The 20,632-nt window shown below is 38.7% G+C and overlaps 2 protein-coding genes across 2 annotated transcripts in view; both read right to left on the bottom strand.

Annotated features, from left to right (window-relative positions):
• Window positions 1-1,703, bottom strand: part of tiam1b (TIAM Rac1 associated GEF 1b) — a 38,983-nt gene extending 37,280 nt beyond the window's left edge. The window contains exon 1 of the mRNA XM_026340849.1: window positions 1,569-1,703. The gene's annotated coding sequence lies outside the window, so the exon portion shown is untranslated. The remainder of the gene's footprint in view (window positions 1-1,568) is intronic.
• Window positions 1,704-1,966: 263 nt separating this feature from the next.
• LOC113170186 (SR-related and CTD-associated factor 4-like) lies at window positions 1,967-20,295 on the bottom strand. The gene is made up of 18 exons (XM_026372162.1): window positions 20,074-20,295; window positions 18,522-18,605; window positions 17,968-18,012; window positions 17,696-17,857; window positions 17,486-17,603; window positions 17,209-17,342; window positions 16,969-17,115; window positions 16,800-16,873; window positions 16,223-16,319; window positions 15,885-15,968; window positions 15,555-15,640; window positions 15,101-15,285; window positions 14,323-14,423; window positions 14,112-14,225; window positions 13,858-14,014; window positions 13,661-13,755; window positions 3,350-3,488; window positions 1,967-3,100 (listed from the first exon to the last, which is right to left on the bottom strand). The coding sequence occupies exons 1-18, from the start codon at window positions 20,101-20,103 to the stop codon at window positions 2,688-2,690; spliced, it is 2,265 nt and encodes a 754-aa protein (XP_026227947.1). The 5' UTR covers window positions 20,104-20,295; the 3' UTR covers window positions 1,967-2,687.
• Between the last annotated feature and the right edge of the window lie 337 nt (window positions 20,296-20,632).

Below are 20,632 nucleotides of genomic sequence, written 5' to 3' on the forward strand. Positions count from 1 at the left end.
GGGTGCTGCACTGCATGGTTGTTTCCTCCCAACAGCTCTCAGTATGAGGCTGCTGTGCAGATCACACTCAGGTTCTCTTACACTGCAAGAACAAATTCCACAGGTCGATTTTTACAACAGCCTCATAAACTAAAATAATTGAGCAATATAAAAAATATTAACAACATTAACCCACTCAAATTTTCTATGCATTTGGAAACACCGTAACTACATGCTGCAAAGTTTTCTACCAACGTGCCGACTAAACACCAAACACTTGTGTGTTGGTCTCCAGGCTGCTGTGGCTCGGACCAATGGATCAATGAGCAACTTTTCACTCAACAAGATCCACTTTTGTTGACGTTCTCTCCACTGGCTCGTGCAACAACAGCTTCTGCAAACACGCATCATCACGTAACATTCGACCCAAACTCGACTGCCGTTCCTGGCTGCTCCATGCTGCACCAGTTAAGATTTAACCCTTTCTCTAGTGTACAAATTATATTTGATGCATCTACCATGGTTTGCTTGTGCACCAGTCGGGTCATGCTGCAATTACTATAAATACAAGCTGCTGACTGAGAAACTGCACCCTGGAAGGCCAGTCCCCGTGGTGAGACTTTTAGTAGAAAATCCATATTTCTCATTTGGCAGAACACCTTGCAGAAAACTCAATGACAATAAAAAAAACAGACACACTTTCAGCTTTCCAAATGGAGCACAAGCTATAAACTGAATCATCCGACTCATTTACAGGTGCAGCATTAACCTGCTACAGCTCAACAAATGATAACAGACTGTGGTTTGGTGGTTTGGAGGGGGGGGTGGGGGTGACACCATCACAGAGCAGCTTCAGTATGACAGGAAGAAAACACCTGAGCGTCAGCAGCAGTAGTGACGCTGCAACTACCTCTGACTCTGTAAGGTCGTTGAAGTAAAACAGCTGCACAAATGAGCTTTCACCATTCAGCTGAGTCACCTGCACAGGATGTGTTCACTAAAGCTCGATGTGAACACATCTACAACTGCACCGAGTCTCATCTCATGACCGTTTCATGCAACAATTGTGCCGCACTAAAGCCGTGCGCGCCGTCTCCTCTCCTAACCTGTGGAGATGACAGTAGCTCCAAGGTGTTCCTGCCTCCTGGGACGTCATGCATGTTTTCTCCTGCAATGTTAAAGCAGCCTCCTGCTTAAAAGAGGGAAGAGGGAAAGCCACATTGGTCGGTGGAGCCCCTGTGCAGGATGCGCATTCAAATAGTGGGATTGAGATGGAAATGTCTGGACATGTAGGTTATTCCTGCTGCATGTCCATCATGATTCAGGCTGCATGACTGTTTCTACCCCCCCCCAAAAAAAATCACACGTCTGACGGGATTCATCGACACCAGATGCCCGTGTGCAGCACCCCAGCGTCCGCTGCACCGCCTGCGTGCAGCAGCGTCCGTCACCTCCAGTAAACTTATATGATTTAGGGACGCAGTCATGCGTGAAGACGGCACTAGGACCAAGCGGAAGCATGCTCGGACATGTAGTGCATTTATGCTTCTCATGATTAGAAGAGCGCGCTCCCCGCTTTGCGCACATACCTGTCACCGCCACCGTCGCCATCTGGCTGCTTCGGTTCCGACACAGAAATCTTCATCTCTCCCACGCCGGTGTTTCCCGTCCGTCCGCGTCTCTGGACCCTCTCTGCCTGTGCGCGGACCATGCGTGCTGTTTCCACACCGCTGAGAGGGGCGGAGCCCGCGCTCCTTGGAGACGGCGTTCAAGTGGATCATGAGCACGCCACTTATTTCTCCTCAGAGCCAATCAGCTGCGCATCACCTCGAATTGGCATTCAGTGACTGGAGTGAAATACTGTACACGGTAGTAGCAGAGAGTTTTTAATCCCAACCCATGATTTAAATGTGCATTAGTGCACAGTGTCTGTGCTGCTCCTATTTCACCAATAGGAGCAAAATAATGTGACAAGAAATGTGAAAACAAGACAAATCATGATTTAGGAAGATGTATCATGTTCAAGGATCCATAACTGAACCAACTAGAATAATAATGTGTTCCACAGAAAGTGAAAGTGACATTATAATAATCTCTCATGCAGGATTATTCAGGAACCTAATTTGTTTTTCCTAGAAACACACACCTGATCAAACGATACTATCTCTCTTTAATATTCACTGCACATAGTCCTACAAGATGTGACCTTAATGTACAACAGAGGTTGGCTGTGGTAGCAGGGTTTACTCTACCCTCTACTGGCATGACAGGAAATGTTCAGCTTCAAATGAAATCCAACATTTCTGGAAAAGAATTAAACAGTGTGGTACAAATGCATTTTACTAAAAACAAAATAGCACAGAGGTATGAATAGATTTTTACAGACTTCTTCCATAAACAAAACCACGGTGAGGGAAAATACAGACTCTGCCTTGTTTACTTTCAATTACCATACTACACAGCTTCAAATATACAAAAACCAAGACCAACAAAGAGTCTGTTCTCTGGAGAACTTGGGGGACCACATCCACCCACCTTGGCTTGGTTTTTGTTGTTTGTCACTAAAAAGAAAAGGTTCTGGTGGTATAAAATAGTCTGAACACAAGTTTCTGCACCACAAATATTTCTTGTTGAACTAGATGTCCGGACATTTATTAGTATCTGTTGCAGAGATGCAGCATCCTGGCCTCTGATGTCCAAAGCAGCCTCTACCACCTCCCTCGGTGGAAGGGTGGACACCCAAACCCTGGCCTCACATTTCGAAAATGTCTTCCTTCCCCGTCATCCATGCCCTCTGGTCCCATAGGAGGTCGATGGAAAGGAGGGCCACGAGGAGGGAAGGGCATGGGCATTCTGAATCTCTCTGGTGGGAACATGGGTCCTCCAGGCATCATCTGCGGCGGCATGTGTGGAGGTGAGAGGAATGGAGGTAGATGAGGGTTTGGCATGCCAGGAGGAGGCTGCAAAGGTGGCAAAGGCTGTCTTTGACCCTGCATGATCGCCGGGCCTGGCAAGGTCATCGCTGCTACAGGAGACCCTAACTGTTTGTCAGTGCCCACATCTGAACGTGCGCCTTCTCCTTTAGATTCATTGGAGTCCTCTGGAGATTTTATACTTCCTGCTGCAAAAGAGTTTAAGATTTTATTGATCCCAGTGGGAATTTGAGCACTGTAGCATAGAAAAAAACAAAACAAACCCCAGTCATAGTTTCAAGGAGCAACATCAAGAACTAAGAACAGTGACAACATTACAGGATAGCAGTGTTTGTATTATCACCAAGTTCAGACGGAAGTTACTTTAAAATGAGTGTGACAGCACTTTTCTTTAATGATGGTGGATGAAACATTTTCTCTTTATATAAATGTCTTACCTGTTACCAGCTTTGTGGGGTCAAATTCTGTGGGCATAAAAGGAGCACCTCCGGGAGGCATGGCTGTGGGGGAAAGCATGATGGAGCTGGGAAAGGCAGGTGGACTTCCAATAGCTGCTGCCGTTTGAGCTGGTGGCACCTGGAAAACACAGAAATAAAAGAGTATACAATTAAAATGTTCTAACTTTATTAACATTTTCTGGCTCCACTGCATGTCTGCATCCTATTTGTAGAAATGTGTGCATTTATTCATCACATTTAAGGAGGATTGTTGTACAATATTCCTGAAAATTCACAGAAGACAGTTATAATAATCCAAACAAATGCACTAAAAACAAAAATGCAAACCATGTCAAGCAAGAATCATTGTAAAAAGGTATTGTGTGATGTAGGAAATGCACTGATAGAAACACAAATGGCAATAACAACTACAAACAGTGTATGGCAAAACTGTCTTTATTCACAGGAGCAACAGTTAACAGTAAAGGAGGGGAAATGACACAGAGTCTGCATACACAACACTGACACATAATTAATTAATTAATGTTTAAAAGATTGAGTGGACTCAAACCTGCAATAACGTGAAACACAGAATAAGAACAACTAGGACATTCACTGGCTGAGTGTGTTTATTTGGGACATGTTGCATTGCATGTATTCATAAAGGAGGTCCAGGCTGACAGCTGCATAAAATTAGGACTTGTGATAGAAGACGTTTATGATGTAGACAACAGCTTTAAGTCAAAGTGTATTCAGAATTAACTGAGAACAAAAATGGGCTACGTGTGACTGTTGTGTTTCTTACCTCTTCTTGCATCACCAGCAACACCAGTATCACTTTTTAAATAGGCTACTCAAGCCAATGCTGTGTGGCTTCAAGGAAACAATGCCCACAGACTCTTTTTACACTTACCAAGTGTAAAACCACAGCAGGGTTGCAGTTATAGCTGTGCCCTTAATTTGGTGCACATCATAGCAACCACTACTGACTCCCAGGCACAACATGCTTGGCACATATGTGAATAGACATTAAGAAATTGAATGTCTATTCTGAAGAATGAATAGACATTAAGAAACAGTTTGAACAAGAAGATCACTACAGTAGACGTATAAGTGGATGTAGACATTTGCCATTAGGGGCTAACTGTTATTGAATGCTGAGAGAGACTCACACATCATTAAACCTGAAAGGCCGATAATCAGCCTAACAATGCTGAAGAAGTCACTTATTACCCGTGACACTCCCAAACAACCAAAATGTCAATTTAAGTGTCTTTCCCTGCAAGCACAACTTTGGGGTCTCTCAGTTTTTAATTAGTTGTAGAGTTGGAGCCAACACATCAGCTGAAGGTCAAAGTAAAGCTGGAGACCTGGCAGGCAAGTGTTTCAGTGCTTAAGAGGGTACAGAGTTCACATACTCCATGATTAAAAAGGAAGAAATAGAAACATGCAAAACTATTTCAACTAAAACTGACTGCAGCCAAAATTTGATAGAAATAGTTTTACATGGGTGAGATATCCTGCTGCGCAACAAACACAATATATACAAGATAAGACTTGAAGACAGATCTGTCAGTGATCAATAGTGAACAGTGTATGAGCTGCATAGCACAAGCATACCAACTACTTCCTCTTAATAATGTAACTGTGCATGTATATACTGAAACTATAAAGAACTTTGTCGCCAATGACAAATGACTGCTATTGAATTGTAAGTATTAAAGCATGAACTATAGATTAAATTTCCTTCACAGGCCTCATAACATGAGATGATTATAATATATATATTCTATGTTAGAGACTAATGTACATCTGATAGTGACTTCAAGAATGTTCAGTTAAAATATAAAAAAACTATAATTTATGGGTCTAGAAATATCACAAATATGCATTAAATAGTATATAAGCAATGGACTGCACAGTAATCATGTATTCTAAAAACAAGAACCATATTCATCTTGCTACGTGTGCTGCAGCATTCAGTGCATGACTACAATCTTGAGTAATTCAATTTTAGTTAATAGTTAATATTTAGTGAGACACTTATGTTAACACCTTATAAGTATTACTTTAACTCAAACTGCTCAAAATATGTCATGCATTCAACCTACAACCTATTTCTAAAATTAACACATAACATTTCTCTCCAAGCATGTCTAAGAGTCGCTGTATATATTACACTTTAACTCGTAGTCTACCAGATGCCGCAAAAATCACCTCAAGCTTCCACCTCGACTTTCCCTCTTTGGTGCCTATTCACCCATGACTGAAGTTACTGATACAAAACAAAATATGCTATAATAATATGTCTGACCTGAGTACAAAACACAGAGACAACAAATATTACAGGTTGTTTTTTCCTTCCCCAAGATACTATGGCTCTGAGGCAGCTTACCTGTCAATGTCATTCAAGGATTTAGTGACAGAATATTCACAGAAACACTGTTGTGTACCTCTGATTGCAAGGTTTGACAATAGTTTTCTATAGATATTTAGTCTATCTTTACAGAACCTAAGCATCCTTGGGTAGCGACGTGGATTTCTGTCAGTTACGATCCAAATTTCGACACTACCACTGGAGGGCACCAAAGTTAAAAACCCTACATATAGTGGCTTTAAGTTTTCCACTAGCACAAACTTTGTTTAAAAGGGGAAAAGTATGGAGGAAGGCATTGGATTTCCTCTTCATTTTGTCTTTTCTACTTCAAAACTTCTATCTTGTTTTCCAGCTATCCCTGGCCTACCCACTGCTGATTACCTGAAGTGTGCTCAGTTAATCAGAAGCTAGAAGACACACCTGATTCAGGTAACCAGCAGTGGGTAGGTCAGGGATAACTGGAAAACAAGCAGGGCAGAGTGGCCTGAGGGAGGACCAAGTTTAAAAACCACTGACCTCTAGAGAAGGGTGAGACTCTAGAGTATAATTTAACAATCTGCACTGATAATGTGGAAAAAAAAAACAAAAAAAAAACAAAGGGAACAATAGCAGACCGTTATTAGACGCCATTTATTTTTATCACAATGTAAATTTTGATGTCAACACTGGGAGGCACTAAAGTTGGAAAATTTCAACTCTTACACATGGCACCTTTAAGATTTCCACGTGCACAAACCTAAAATAACAAAACTTAGGGAGGGGTGTCTTTTGATTTATTTATCCATTATGCCTTTCCACTCTAATTTACAATTACAAATCAATAGCTGGGACTATGAGAGTAGAGTATATGTTAGCTACATGAGGCAACACAGTCAAAAACCGAGGTAACAGCAGGTCATAAAAACTGCTGTTATTTCCTATAGGCTTAAATTTAATGCTGTTTAGTAATTACAAAAATACAATTTTGGTAAAATTGAAAATGCAGTTTAGATGTCAAACTGCTTTGGTGCAGTCAGTATTCCAGGGTATCAAGAAGGATCTGCTCGTACCCTGTGCTTTACTCATCAGCAGAAACGGTAAAGCAGCTCTTTCAGTTTTCCTGCAGGTTAATTCCACAGAGGAAACCCCAAATTTTGTGCTTTCATGCTTGTCAATGTAATTTCTTTGTTGTTTGTTTACACCTGCTTGTGAGACACTAAAAGACACTAATGAGGTAGCTCTACAAAAAATTGTTTTAAGATTTGGTAGTTTAACAGATTCATCAGTTTAAAAAAAAATCACATGGATAAATTCAAACGTCCATTTTATTATGAATGAGCCTTTCATTACCTTTTAATCACTCCACAGTATCCTCCAAGAGTGTGTTTCCAAAAATCCAAGGACAATGTCCGTAATACTCACCTTTGTGAGGCCTCGTGACTCAGATGTTCTCCAAACAAGGATATACTGTTGTATTACTTGACATAATTGAAGAACTGTCCTCTTTCCTTGAAATCTCATTTCATGACTGAAAGAAGAAGGCCGCTCAAATTTTACTTTATAATCCATAATAACAAAGAAACTACCAGAACATACACCAGCAGTGTTTATACTATAAAGAACCTGGAGCCTTTTGATATGTAAAAACTTGACATGTCACTCACCTGACTCCTTACAATTAATTATTAAGTATTTATGTTCGAAGCAGTTTCAACAATCATAAAAATAAATAAAAAACTGCACCTGAAAACCAACCTAATGGTGTAATTACAACAATCTAATAGATACATTTATATAAAAATAAAACTATTTTAATTAAGTCTAACTCTGTCTCAAACATCAATAATGTAATTTTGATGTTTAAATAACTTCCTACTTGGTGGTTTTACTGTCATGGAGGACAGAGCTCAGCTTGGCACTGACTGATGTACTGCAACGACACCTGTTTCACCCGTTTCCACCCGTACATTTTGGAAAACGTTCTGTAAACTGAAACCAATGCATCTTTATATCCTTCATGAATAAGATAACAGGTTGCTTATCATGTGCTAGGTAAGAAGCAAAACTTTTTTTAAATCCCTGCCTTAGGTTTAAACTTCCCCCTGCAGTGAATATGTGCTGAGATTATTTAGGACCAGAAAAATGCAAAATGTTTCTTCTTCATTTTGAGGCCTAATTTGGGGGCTTCACATCTTGTAAAAAATAAATCTAGTGTCTTCTAGTGTTCTGTGGAGTAGAGAGGCGACATTTTTTGGATTCATCACTTTAGCTATGGAGTCATATACAACTGACATAACGAGAGATCTTTCACTTGGCTGTGACCAGATTATTGGTATCAAACCAATAGCTAGTTTTATTTATTTTTACAAAGCTCAGTTGTACAAACCCAGGTGTTATTAAAAAGGTGACCACCCTATATTTCAGTCACCGGTGGATACTTGAGATAGAAGTTGCATTGTGGCATTGGAAAAAAAGAGAAAGTCACCCAAACCCTGTCAGCCCCCTCTGTATTGAGGAGAGACATCACCTGAATGCTTCAACTGCATGTTCACAATTCACTAGTGCTGTTTAGCCATGTGTCTTTGTTCTTCCTTGACCACTTCTCTCCTCCTCTGTGCTGCATTTGAAGTTGGCCGACAGTGAAACCCCATCCTTTTAATGCAGCATACCCTCACATTAGCTGGCATGTCACCTGACACCGGTACCACGAACCAGCCATGTCATACAGACAGAAGAGCCAGTCAAGGGACAGTAATTTAGATGTTCTGATCCAAGGAGTAAGTGATGAAATTGCAGACAGCGGCGTATCCTGACACAATGTGTGCCAGGACATTGTGGGTGTGTGGGATACATGCATAGAATATCCTAGGATATGTGTGGAACAATGCAGGCTGTGCCTTCAATGTTCAATTCATGTGGACAGGATAATGTGCAGGCAGCAATATAATTGAAAACAAAAGGTTAGCATTACTAGTTGGGTATTAAAATGTACTTCTGAAACAAGTATGAGATTATCTACGAATTGCACAGGCAGAGAACAGCGGTGGACGATCATTTATTTGCAGAGGTAACCCTTAAAGTTAAGGAAAGATAATATCAAAACAGCTCTGGTGGGTGATGTGTCTTTCAATCAATCAACCAATTTGCCCAACGTGACAGGTTTCCTGCTATTTTAAAGTCGACTTTTCAAAACACATGCCTTTGATTAAATAAATCAATATTCATTTAAGTATGAGTACAAAGTATAAGACATATGGTCGTAGTGGGTATGTAAAAATGCAGCTAGAACTTTTTCATTTTGTAGTGATTTGTGTTACAAACCATACCTTTACTACTATTGAACAACCAAATTTAACATTTTCAAAATGTGACCGCCAGCCTCTCACACCCAACAGTAAAATCTACATCCTTCGTAAGTGACACTCTCTATAATGGTGCTCTGATTACAGTGGGCCTTATTCACCAACATCTAAGTGTTTCTTAAATTTGTTCTTAAGAGTCCTACGAACAGTCGAGGTCAGATTTATCACCTAGATTTGCTTGTACCTTTGTTATACTGATGAATCCAGTCGTCTTTGTAGGTTGAAAGTACATTCTAGCTGTACCTATTAACATAGGTAAACACACCACAATTGGCCATAAAAGGGCACAAGTCTGCAAGGCCGGACTCATACTCAAGGACTTTTACACAGAAACTGAAAAGAAAAGTAGAAGGTGGCAGAACACCAGACTTCACATGGAAGAAAAACTTCCCCAGTTCTGAAAGTGAACAGCAAACAAGACTCATATTTAGCAATTTGGCAGCCTCAGTAGTGAAGATAAAATAACACACACGCACACAAAAGTAAAATAATAATAAAAAAAGATCTCAAAGAAAGCTTCTCTACTGGAGAAGCATTGCTTGCCCACAGTTACCTGACCTCAGGGACTTTTGGAGGTGGCTGAGGGGGGTAGAGAGTCGTCACATTTCATGGTGATGTTCTATGACGTAGTCTGACTTACTAGTGTAGTGGTTATTGATTTAAGACAATAATATTTTGTAAAATAATGGAATTATTTTAAAATATGGCTGTACTTCAAATCTCGGGTATACAACTGTAGAACTGACAAAAATGCAATAACCAGCTGTTTTGCACAAACATGTCAACACTTAAATGTGCAACGCCACTTTGCTTGAGTGTGTTGGTTTTTTTCTTACCTTAAAACAAACAAGTAAACATTGGGGAATGTCAGCATTTTTGTCAAAACTGCATAAAATGTTTTGATTTTTTGATCGGATTTTATTCCTCAATGATACATTTCAGGGGCTAATATGACATTTTAAAGTGAGTTTCGAATTGGCAGCTCCTTTTAATTAAATGTCAGATGAAAACGTTTCTACTGGCATCTGTGTGAGTCTTGCATTTTATTTTTATTTTTCCATTTCTGTCCAGCTCTGATCACAACTGACAAACCACTGCAGTCGTCTGTCCAACTGAAGTCAATAGCTTTTACAGATTTTTCTTGATGTAGTGACATCTTTGTCACTGCCCGAGTTAAGTCTCTTGGCTACTTTTGGATGTACAGTAAGCATGAAAAATAGTGGAGGACTGAGGATTGTATAAATCACGTGAATGCACAAATGTATACCGGAGATTCGCTGATACCCAAAACCATGATTGATCCGAGCAGTTTTGTTGTTGTATGATTAATGATGAACACTCTAGTTCCAAGGCCAGGATAAATAAAAGCACAACAACTATGAAAGGCAAACATCCTATACATGCACTACAAGGATAAAATACCCTAAACAACTGACTGTAAGCTGCCATTCACAAAACCATGACCCAGGACTGCCATCTTAGGCAATCCCCCACTTACAAAGAACAAAAAAATCAAAACCTCCTGTCCAGTATTCATTTCCAAGGTTTAGTGGAACATAGCACAAATTTCTAAGAGCTGTCGTCTTACCTCGTCTCCCATTTTGACTCTCTTCCTCCTAGCAAAATTTCAGTCCCACCAGCATCCAACAGTCACATACTGTCAACCTCATGACACGCGCCACTTTTCCTCCGAGTGAGGTGCTCGGTTTAGCAGGCCTTGTGGGTTGCAGGCAGTCCAGCTGGAGTAGATTTTATTTAAGCAACTCCGCGGACCATCTATTCAGCGTGTGGTCTTGGGGGGGACTAATTGTTTTAAAATTTTACCTGATCTGCTGGTATAGAAAAGTTTTTGACATCATGCTGGAGGATCAACAGATCTCATTTCTCTTGATGCTTCAATTGAGTTACTGCAAGAACACAAACTGTGTTTATATGTTCAAGCCTCAGACTCACACCCGTTGTGTGTTTTCTCAATTCTGTGAGAACACACTTTATTTATTACACACTAATTTATTTTGTGGATGTTAGAAAATATTTTTGCATTAAGATGCAAAACATTTACAAAAATTACTGGATTATGGAGGTCAGTTACTAAAAAGAGAGAAATGATGAACACAAATGCTTCCCTCTACACAGTACCACAATAATTTTAGGTTTTTTGTAATTCCCACTTTATTTGAATGTGTTATTCTGCACAGTACAAGGTTACTGAGTGAAGACTCAAATATATATAAGAAAAAGGAGAAAAGAATGAATAGGCATTGCTTAGAATTTAATGCCTATGAGCAGAGGAGCTTATCTGAATTGAAAAACCCATATGATGCAAATACGGACGTGTTATGTTGACAACCCCATTACAATGTAATATAATCTGATTATCATACAAGATGCATAAAGCACTCCCAACACTCATTAATACTAAAATCATATCCCACATCGGTTGCACATACTTTAAGTAACTTAACTTTGAAAATTACAAATTATGGGCAGTGAATTGTAGCAGGTTACAGGCTGAACAAGGCAACAATTATTAGGTATTTATTGACCACTTCTCTCTAAATTTGCATTAAAGTTTGAATTAATGGATGCAATGTATGATATGCTGGTATTTCATTAATATCCATAACCAATAATTAACCTCCAGAATTTTCACATCAATGCATAACTTCACCCACGAGATGACACACAATGCTAGATTCACGAGAACAAGACAAGATGGTAATAATTTAATAGTGACGAGGGCATCTTCTATACTCATTTCACCCTCACTCTCTACCTTGCAGGCTGATGCTCTTGTTCTTTTATGTGGCAAGGCAGCTTTTCATTATTGTTGTATTTTAATAACGCAATATATTGTGATCTTGTTGCACCTTTTCTTTCCAAGCAATATTATTTGGGTATATTTTGTGTTTAAGTTCTATTTTATCCGTGTTTTAAAGGTCACAATTACACTTCAGGTGTGCAACTGTGACACATGGAACTCACAGGCCCACAAACAAATTCAGGCCAACAGGTAAATTTGCATCGTTTATTCAGCTGTTGCTGCTGACTGACTTTATCTCTGTCCGAAGATCAGCAGCTCATTTCATGTTTGCCTTGTGTACACCAGAGAGGAGTAAATCACTCAAAGTGCCATAGGATCACTACTCAATTTAACTATATGAATCATATGTACTCTTATAAGCCGCTGTTGATTTGTGTTCTTACATTACATTTATAGCAATAGCAACGATTTAGCATCCATCATCCATTTTCAGACTGTGTTTCAAAGGTCAGTTTGTTTGACCATAACTGAACTCCACCAATAACATCACAGAAGCATCAGTAATGCTATCTTGGTTACTTATAACTTTCCATAGGCTAAGCACCAATTTATAGAATAATAGGGATTTTCAAGGGATGATCTTGAACTGTGTTCAAAGTGTTTACAACTGATTCTTGGTATTGAACCAGTATTTGTATTTGTACAGTAAATACCTACATACCGCCTTGCATGTACTTTATGTTACAGTCTATTCTGACAGCTACAGATATAAGAAGTAATCTAGATATGATACAAAGTACAAAAATCCTTTTACCCTGAAGAGCCCAGAAGCTTTTAGCCTGGTCTGTTCAGCATTTCTAGACATGTGTGCTGCAGTTCAGAATGTCAGTACGACATTTGGTATCATCATCAGCTGAGCCAGTCAAGTTTATACGGGTTTGTAGTAATGAACAGTGTTAACAGCCACACAGCTGTGGTAAGTCAGTGGAAAACAGGCTGTCAACAACACACAGTAGCACAGTATTGAACCAAGGTTCTAACACTATTTAAAATTGTAATGCTTTCATTTACACAGCAGACATCGCCAGTGTTTGTGACTGTAAGTGCTTATATTATGCATGCTATACTGGACGGCTTCAGGTGGAATAAATTTGTAGTATTTCCTGTTTAGATGAGAAGTTCTCAGCAGTTTGCAATGCACAGCAAGAGTATGCCATATCAGACTTAGAGAAGTGAAAACCACAGTCCTCTTTTTACCTTTTTATCTCCTTGTGAAGATGTTGTAGCTGCAGAACTGTTGTCGTCTTCACCAACACTTTTTCATTTCATTTCTTCTGAGGGCACAATCATCTTCATGACTCACTCGCTTTACCAACACAGTAGCTCTGCTAATTCAACCAACCATCAGTGGATTTGTTGGACACGTGGTCCATTTTTAAAAGACTGTCAGGTGACTGGTTAGAACTGCGTTGATTCCTGTGGCATAATAGGCTGATGTGTGCTATGAAGCAATGTCCCTTCACAGTTTAGCAAGATTTTTATTTTCATAGTGTTTAAATTATATATATATCTCAAAGAGTGTATACATTGCCCAGCACTACACTTATAGTATCTCAGTTTAAACGTACAGTTAGAAGATTTGAAGAGAAGATTAAATGATGGTTCAGATAAGCTCCACTACTTATATGCAACAATATTTTATTTTCCCTTTTTTTGCCTCCACAAAGAGGTTCGGAAGATAAACCTCCAAAACTGAGGTCGATACACCATTGAAAAAAGACCACTTGTGATAATAAAAAGAAGGTGCTTAAAGACTTTATCTGCATTACCTGAATGTGAGTAGCGACTGTTCCCTCTGCTGTTGCACCTTCCAATGTTCCATTCACAGCCACATGCCTATTGAGGTCCATGGCATTATTCCACTCTGTACACAAAAGGAAGGTACAATACAACATAAAGAAAATTGCATTTTGCAAGTGAAATTTGGCCATGCTAAAAAAAAAAAAAAAAACAATGGAAAGCTTACCAGGATTTAGTGTTTCCATGTCCAGCATACCCCCCTCACGATAGCTCTCCAACTCCTCAACTTTGACTTTACTCCAGGGAATGTAGGTGACTCCCCGCTCCACGTCCCAGAACTTCTTATGTGCTGATTTTATACCTTTGTTCAAAGCCCACGCAATCTAGAATAGAATTACATAGCATTATATTAATCAATTATCAAAAACAAGTTATACAGAACCATCATGTAAATGGAAATAACAGAAAGAGAACATGTACCTTAACTGGCTTCTGATTGACTTTGTATGACCCCCGACTGAGCTTATTCAAAGCTGTATAGGCATCTTGTCGGTGAACCATAACAATATAGGCACAACCCCTTGGAGGAATCATCTGGACCAAAAAGAAAAGGTAAATGTGAAATACAGGAGAAGATTAGCTTTATATCATAAGAACTTAACTATCTTTGTTGTGAACTCTCCAAACTTACATTGATGGACTCAATCTGGCCAAACTCTTCTAGCAGGGACATCACATCAGACTGCTGTGTTTTCTTGTCCAGTTGTCCAACCCACAGTGTAGTACTGCAAACTACAAGTAAAAGGACATTTTAAATACCTTGGAAGACAGATTTAATTAAGGTGGATACATTTTACAATATGTTTAAACGATGCAGTCATTTTACATTGACTGCTGTTTTAAGATTAAAGTAACTGTAATAACAGAAACAACCTACAAAAGTGGGTCTATTTAAATTATGGCCCAAACTGTGGATTTTAGAAATTAGCATGAGATCCGATAAAAAATGCACACAGTATTTAATGTCACATAAAAAAAAACTATGTTGACATGGACCACTGTGGCCTGTGACCAAGTGAAATGCTATGCTGAATATGTACAGTTGAAAAAAAACTGCTTGTTAACGCTCTCTGGTGGACAATCTATGTAATGGACAGTGTTACTAAATTTCCTTAAATCGATTTTGGACTTTGTGTGGTGCAATTTGTGATAGACAAGGAAATCAAATATCTACTATATAAACACTTCAGAAAATGCAGACTGCACTGAGTGAATCATCAGCCACAAGTCAATCAAATTTTCCAATTTATTATCTTATCTAGTTTGAACAGGCTAACCTCTAGACTGATGATAATTTTAATCAATTCATTAATCATTTAACTGGTAGTGGGAATGGAAGCCACATGTAAGAAGTGATTCCAGCAGTTCTACCATCTGTATCATAGGTAATATTCTGTTGTAGCACATACCACTGAGTGTTTGACTCTTTAAGCTTGGAAGACCTTTCTGTCTGCGCTCTCTGTCCTTCTCTCTTTCACTTCTGTCCTGTGAACGAGAACGAGATCTCCAACGCTGTTCTCTAGAGCGAGAATGAGACCGTCGATGCCTTGACCTTCTTGAACGGGAAGAGGATCTCGATCTTCTCCTGGGAGATCTGAAACAAGTCAGAACAACATGCGATAACAATAACGCACAGAAAGAAACTCATCTTTTTCACACATAAAATTCGCACCTGACCTGAAAAATATTAGAAATGGCTTTGTGATTTTAAAAATGATTATTTCTTTTTCAACTTTAACCTAAACAACAGGTACAAAATAGTCTTAAGCAAGTCTAACACGTGGCACCATAAAAACGTTTTTGTCTTGTTTTTTTAATGTCCAATATCCACAACACTACACAGTTACGTTTTGTGTCTTTTACCTGGAACCAGACCTGGATCTTGATCTCCTGCCAAAGCCTCTGTGTCTGCCCTCTCGTCTAATAGTTGAGTCTTCTCTTGAATTTCCCTATTACAATGATGAAATTACAATTTTGTTTTTCCCCAAATTAATGAAAACAAGTGAGTTCTGAGTTCTAATTTAAGCTCACATCAGTCTAAATTTCACAACACAACACAACAGGTATTGTCTCCCTTCATTAATATAAGAAAAACTGGCATTAAAATGTAAATGCAGCAACAGCTGGAAGCTGAACGTCTATCACTGCAGAGACATTCAATAACTTTAAACTAAATTAGGCTTGAACATTTACCTGTAATTGTAAATAAACCTCATTTATGGAATGGTATCCATCTGGCATCACTTGATTTCCACCATGATTCATTCTTGCATTGTGCTGAGGGATTACAAAGAGACAATCACAGAAGAAAGTTAGTTAACAGGCACCACAGGGACATTAACCACAGCACATTTCAACTGAGTTGCAGTTCTACCCGGTTGACTCTTCACATACTTACAGTATGTGTCAAATTTTGAAGCATTTAGCATTTTAACTATATTTTAGATTGTATAAACTCATACTGCTGTATTATACTAAAGAGTTCCTAAATTTGACTGATATTTATTGTATTATGCTGTAATATTGGATACCTCTATAGCACCAGTCTGTCCCATCATATGTGGATGAATATTCTCTGTGTTGGGCATCTGAACAGGAAACTGGTTAAACACATTTTCAGGAATGGCTCTGTCATAACAAAATACAAGTCACATAGTTAGAATGGGCATTTAAAATCTATAAACAAAATTAAAACAAGGCAACACTAAAAGATGTGTACTGTTGGCCTTTTTTCAAAGCAGACATGTTGAAATTTCATAGAAAGAAAAGGATTGGGATTCCAGTTCCATAACCTCATTGTTCTGAATGGTGGCTAGGACTTTAAATACTGTGACAAGTGAATATCTGCAATGAAACAAGCCTATTACCACTAACTAATGCATCTGCTTTGTAAACATGGTGTTTAATTATAACATTTTGTCATGTTTCCCTTCATATGCGGCCATACTCTTTAATCTGTGACATTTCTAATTATCAGTATAGGACAATGTCTGCACTTTTTATAGTATGAATGGAAAATTCACTTGAGTGCAACAGTGTGAGTGAGTCGCCAGGATGTATTCAATATTGTAGCAGTGAGTGAGATTAACAAATCTGAAAATAACTCACTGTGACTGGGCACTGCCATCAATAGTTATGATTTCCTCAGGTTCATCATCATAGTCAAATCGGTCAAGGAGTTTCTGAGAAAATATATTTAAGTAAATTAAACATGTAATTTATGTGATTTGTAAAATGTATGACCAAAATCAGCTTATGTTACAACCTAGGCCCATACCTCGGCTAAAGAGCTTTTCTTTTCTGTATGTGTATTATACGGGTTGAGATGAGCCACAGGCATCTGGGGTGGGTTTGGTGTGCTGTTTGACATGGTGGTTGCTAAGGTCTTGTCTGCCTGTTGGAAGTTTTGAAGCATCCTCTGCAACTACAAGAGGAAGTGGGAAATGTTATAATACAGAATTTATACATTTATATACCAGTGTGATAGTAGTAGATTTGTTGTCAAATTGTTGCCTACCTCCTGACCATGGGGAGACTGAAACAACTGTGCCACAGCAGCTAAGGCATCAGGAGTGGGTAGCTGGGGCACAACAGATGCAATTGAGGCACTAGTTATAGGCAGTTGGATCTCTGGCTGTGGGTCAGCAGGAACTGTTCAGAAACAAGAAAGAGACTGACACCTTTGCAAAACACCATGGCATGCAGTTCATCAAACATTGAATAAATTACAATCTCACTTTCTTTCACTTTTCCTTTACTCTTGGGTAACACAACGTTTTAATGAATTGCTCTACCTTCCATTGCAGGGGGAGGTACAACAACTTCATTAGCCATGTCCATTAGAGGCTGAAGGATGTCCATGTCAAACACACCATTCTTCTGCCACAGGTTTAGGACGCGAATAACTTTGCTCTAATAAAGATACAGGAAGACCCTACCTGAGATACTTCCTTTTATCGTTCATTTTAAGAATGCAAAATACCAACAGCACAAATCTAGATTACCTTATCATCCTCTGGGCAGCGGTAAAGGTTCTGGAAGGTGTCTGTGAAGTTCTTCAAGAATCTGGGTCCAAATACATCCTTGTCAACACCAAACTGATGGCGTGATTGTCGAACAATAGAATCAACCACATACAAGCCAGGGACTTTTAATTCTGGCTTGCACTGATGGAGCAACAAACAAACAAACAAAACAAAGAACAAAACATATTATAATATATATTTAAACTTAAATATTCTATATATTGTACAATAACAGCCTCTATGGTACATACCTTCTTGATGAACTTTTCAACAATCTGGACAACATGTTTGTAAAGCTAATAAAAGACAAGAATTTGTATAAGTCACAGCACACTATGATCTTTTGGTCATGCAGGATATAATCACAAAGGTCCAGAACAGCAGTGAAAAATTCTGATGACAAGTTAGTCATCAGTTACTAAATTATTTTTGTAGTTTATGAATTATGAACTAGACTTTCACTGAAAGATTAAGTAGGTTTGGTCAGCAGCAATTACTGTCTGTTGAAGATGAGATAATGTGAAAATTATTATTTATAGATATAATAGTCCTTTTGGTAAAGTTTAGCAGTTAACAGACACATTTTGGAACAATAAGAGCAATGTCTAACCAACAAGGAAAATTCTCTGAAGTAATATCTCATTACTAATTACACTGCATATTACAAATCAATGTTGAGTTTAGTCATAACAGTTTGATTATAATCAAATAAACAGTGTTTAATTCTAAAATCAAAACATCCAAAAAGGAGATCACGACTTGCATGAATCACTCCTTAATTCGAAAACTACTGTATTCACTTTACCTTGATAGCTTTGATGGCTGATTTTGTTACAGACATCATCTTAGCACGGGATATCGGAGGCTTCATGTCAATCATGGAGAACAACTGATAGGTTAAAAAAAAATATGAATCAATTTTGACAGAAAATACTGGTATAGAATTACTTGGGAAAGCAGGCTGTGTCCTTTATTTAAAACTTAGCAACAGAGACACCACTATATCACAGCACATTACAGTCATTCCTCAGTGAAGAAAGAAAGAAAATTAAATTCTGTAACCTCAAACACCACCCAAATAAAATTAAGAAGAAGAGTGTAAACGAGGGCTTTCCATGTGATATTGCACTGTTATTTTTTAATAAATCTATATATAATTTAAGTACTTGACAAAGGCAAATAATCCTAATTTTTCAATCTTTCTTCACAATTTTAAAATGTACTAGCCTGGCCAGTTAGGTCCACCTGTACAACCCAATGCAATACAAAACAGTAGGTCTGCCATAAATTCTACTTTTGAAAGGTTATAATGTTTCGTTTTTCCTTTAAATTTACAGAAAGATGATAATTATACACTTTACATTATTAAAGTACTAATGGGTTGTGGCATTGTACTGGAAAGCGTTATATTATGAGGTGTGTCTAATGTTTTGGCCACACACAGTCAGTCTGTTTTCTTTCCCTGAATTAGGTGTGTTGAGCCAATCACAAGGTTTAAGTGCAGGGGTGGTTGGAAAACGAGCACCAAGGTCAGCCACCCCTATGTTAATATAATGCACTCCAGTACAACTCCCTACTTACATAAACATTAGAAACACCTCCTGAAATCATATGACCTCAATAATAAACATAGTACAATTATCACCTTTACAGTGAATTATGATCAATGACAGTGTCACAGGTTTTAAAAGAAGCATGAGGGTTAAGATATCATGTCTTCAGATGAGACCTCACCACTCCCAGTTGTCCACCAACCACAAATACAAACATTCAACAAGGCAGTAAAACAAGACAGACAGAGACATCAGGTGGTAACATTAACAAATGTAATGCATTTACTAAATGCAGAGCTTCAGTAGCCGATATTTGTGTGGGCTTAATAACGAAAGACGATATTCAACCTCCTCAAAACAAGCAACAGTGACGTTGACCAGTCGGTCACTGGGTTACGATTCAACCAGCGCTGACATTTACTTTTAAAACTGACAGCATGACATTAATAACCCTTTTATAACCTGTTATCCTGTCATTTTCATTTACCCGTTCATCGTGCTCTCAGTGTCGTAGCATTATGTTTACTAACGTTAATCACGGGCCTTAACAGATGACCATTAGCGTTTACACACTGAGCTCGACTTAAGCTAGTGGCTAACAAAACCAATCAAACCAGGTTTTTATTTTAACAGACTTCGACCAGCGAACTAAAGTCTCTCCCCCAAAATAATTACATACTTTATATAGAATATAACCACTGCTAGCTAGGCATTAGCAAACCCAAACGAAGTGACAGGACTTAGTTAGCTAGCACTGACGTTAGCCTTCGTGTTTACCGAAGATAAAACGCGAACAAACTTTACCTCCATGTTGAACGCGTTCACTGCATCCATAACGTCTTGTTATACTGGAATTCGGTTGATGAATGTACAGAGTTCGTTCCCCTAGCCAGTCATAACCATGTGTAGTCATAAACGTAGCTTAATAACATCTAGCACAATTGAAATGCTCGGTCTGATCACTCTGAGGGGCTCACATTGCTGCTAGCTAAAGCTCCGGAATGCTAACGTTATTGGCTTCGCGGTTCCTTCTCGTGTGCGACTGCGCGTAAGCGTGTGATGTCACTGGACAATGCTGCCTTCACGTTTGTCAGGGAAAAAGCAATGGCGCTACCTTGTTTGTAAAAGCTTGCTGTTAGATTACAAGTCTCGGAAGTCGACATGTGTTTCGCCTCGCCTTGTGCGGGAATGAATCTGACCATAACCCTGTCATATTATGTTTACTCTAACGAGTTATCTCAGACTCCCGAGAACTGGAATAATGTGAACTTTAACATTTTGTAAACGATCGTGTTTACAATCTCCCGACTGCACTAAAGTGCCCAACCCTTTCATCAGTCTCCTTATTTAAATTAATAAATGA

This window comes from Anabas testudineus, chromosome 13 (genome assembly GCF_900324465.2).
Source record: "Anabas testudineus chromosome 13, fAnaTes1.2, whole genome shotgun sequence".
NCBI classification, from domain to species: Eukaryota; Metazoa; Chordata; class Actinopteri; order Anabantiformes; family Anabantidae; genus Anabas; species Anabas testudineus.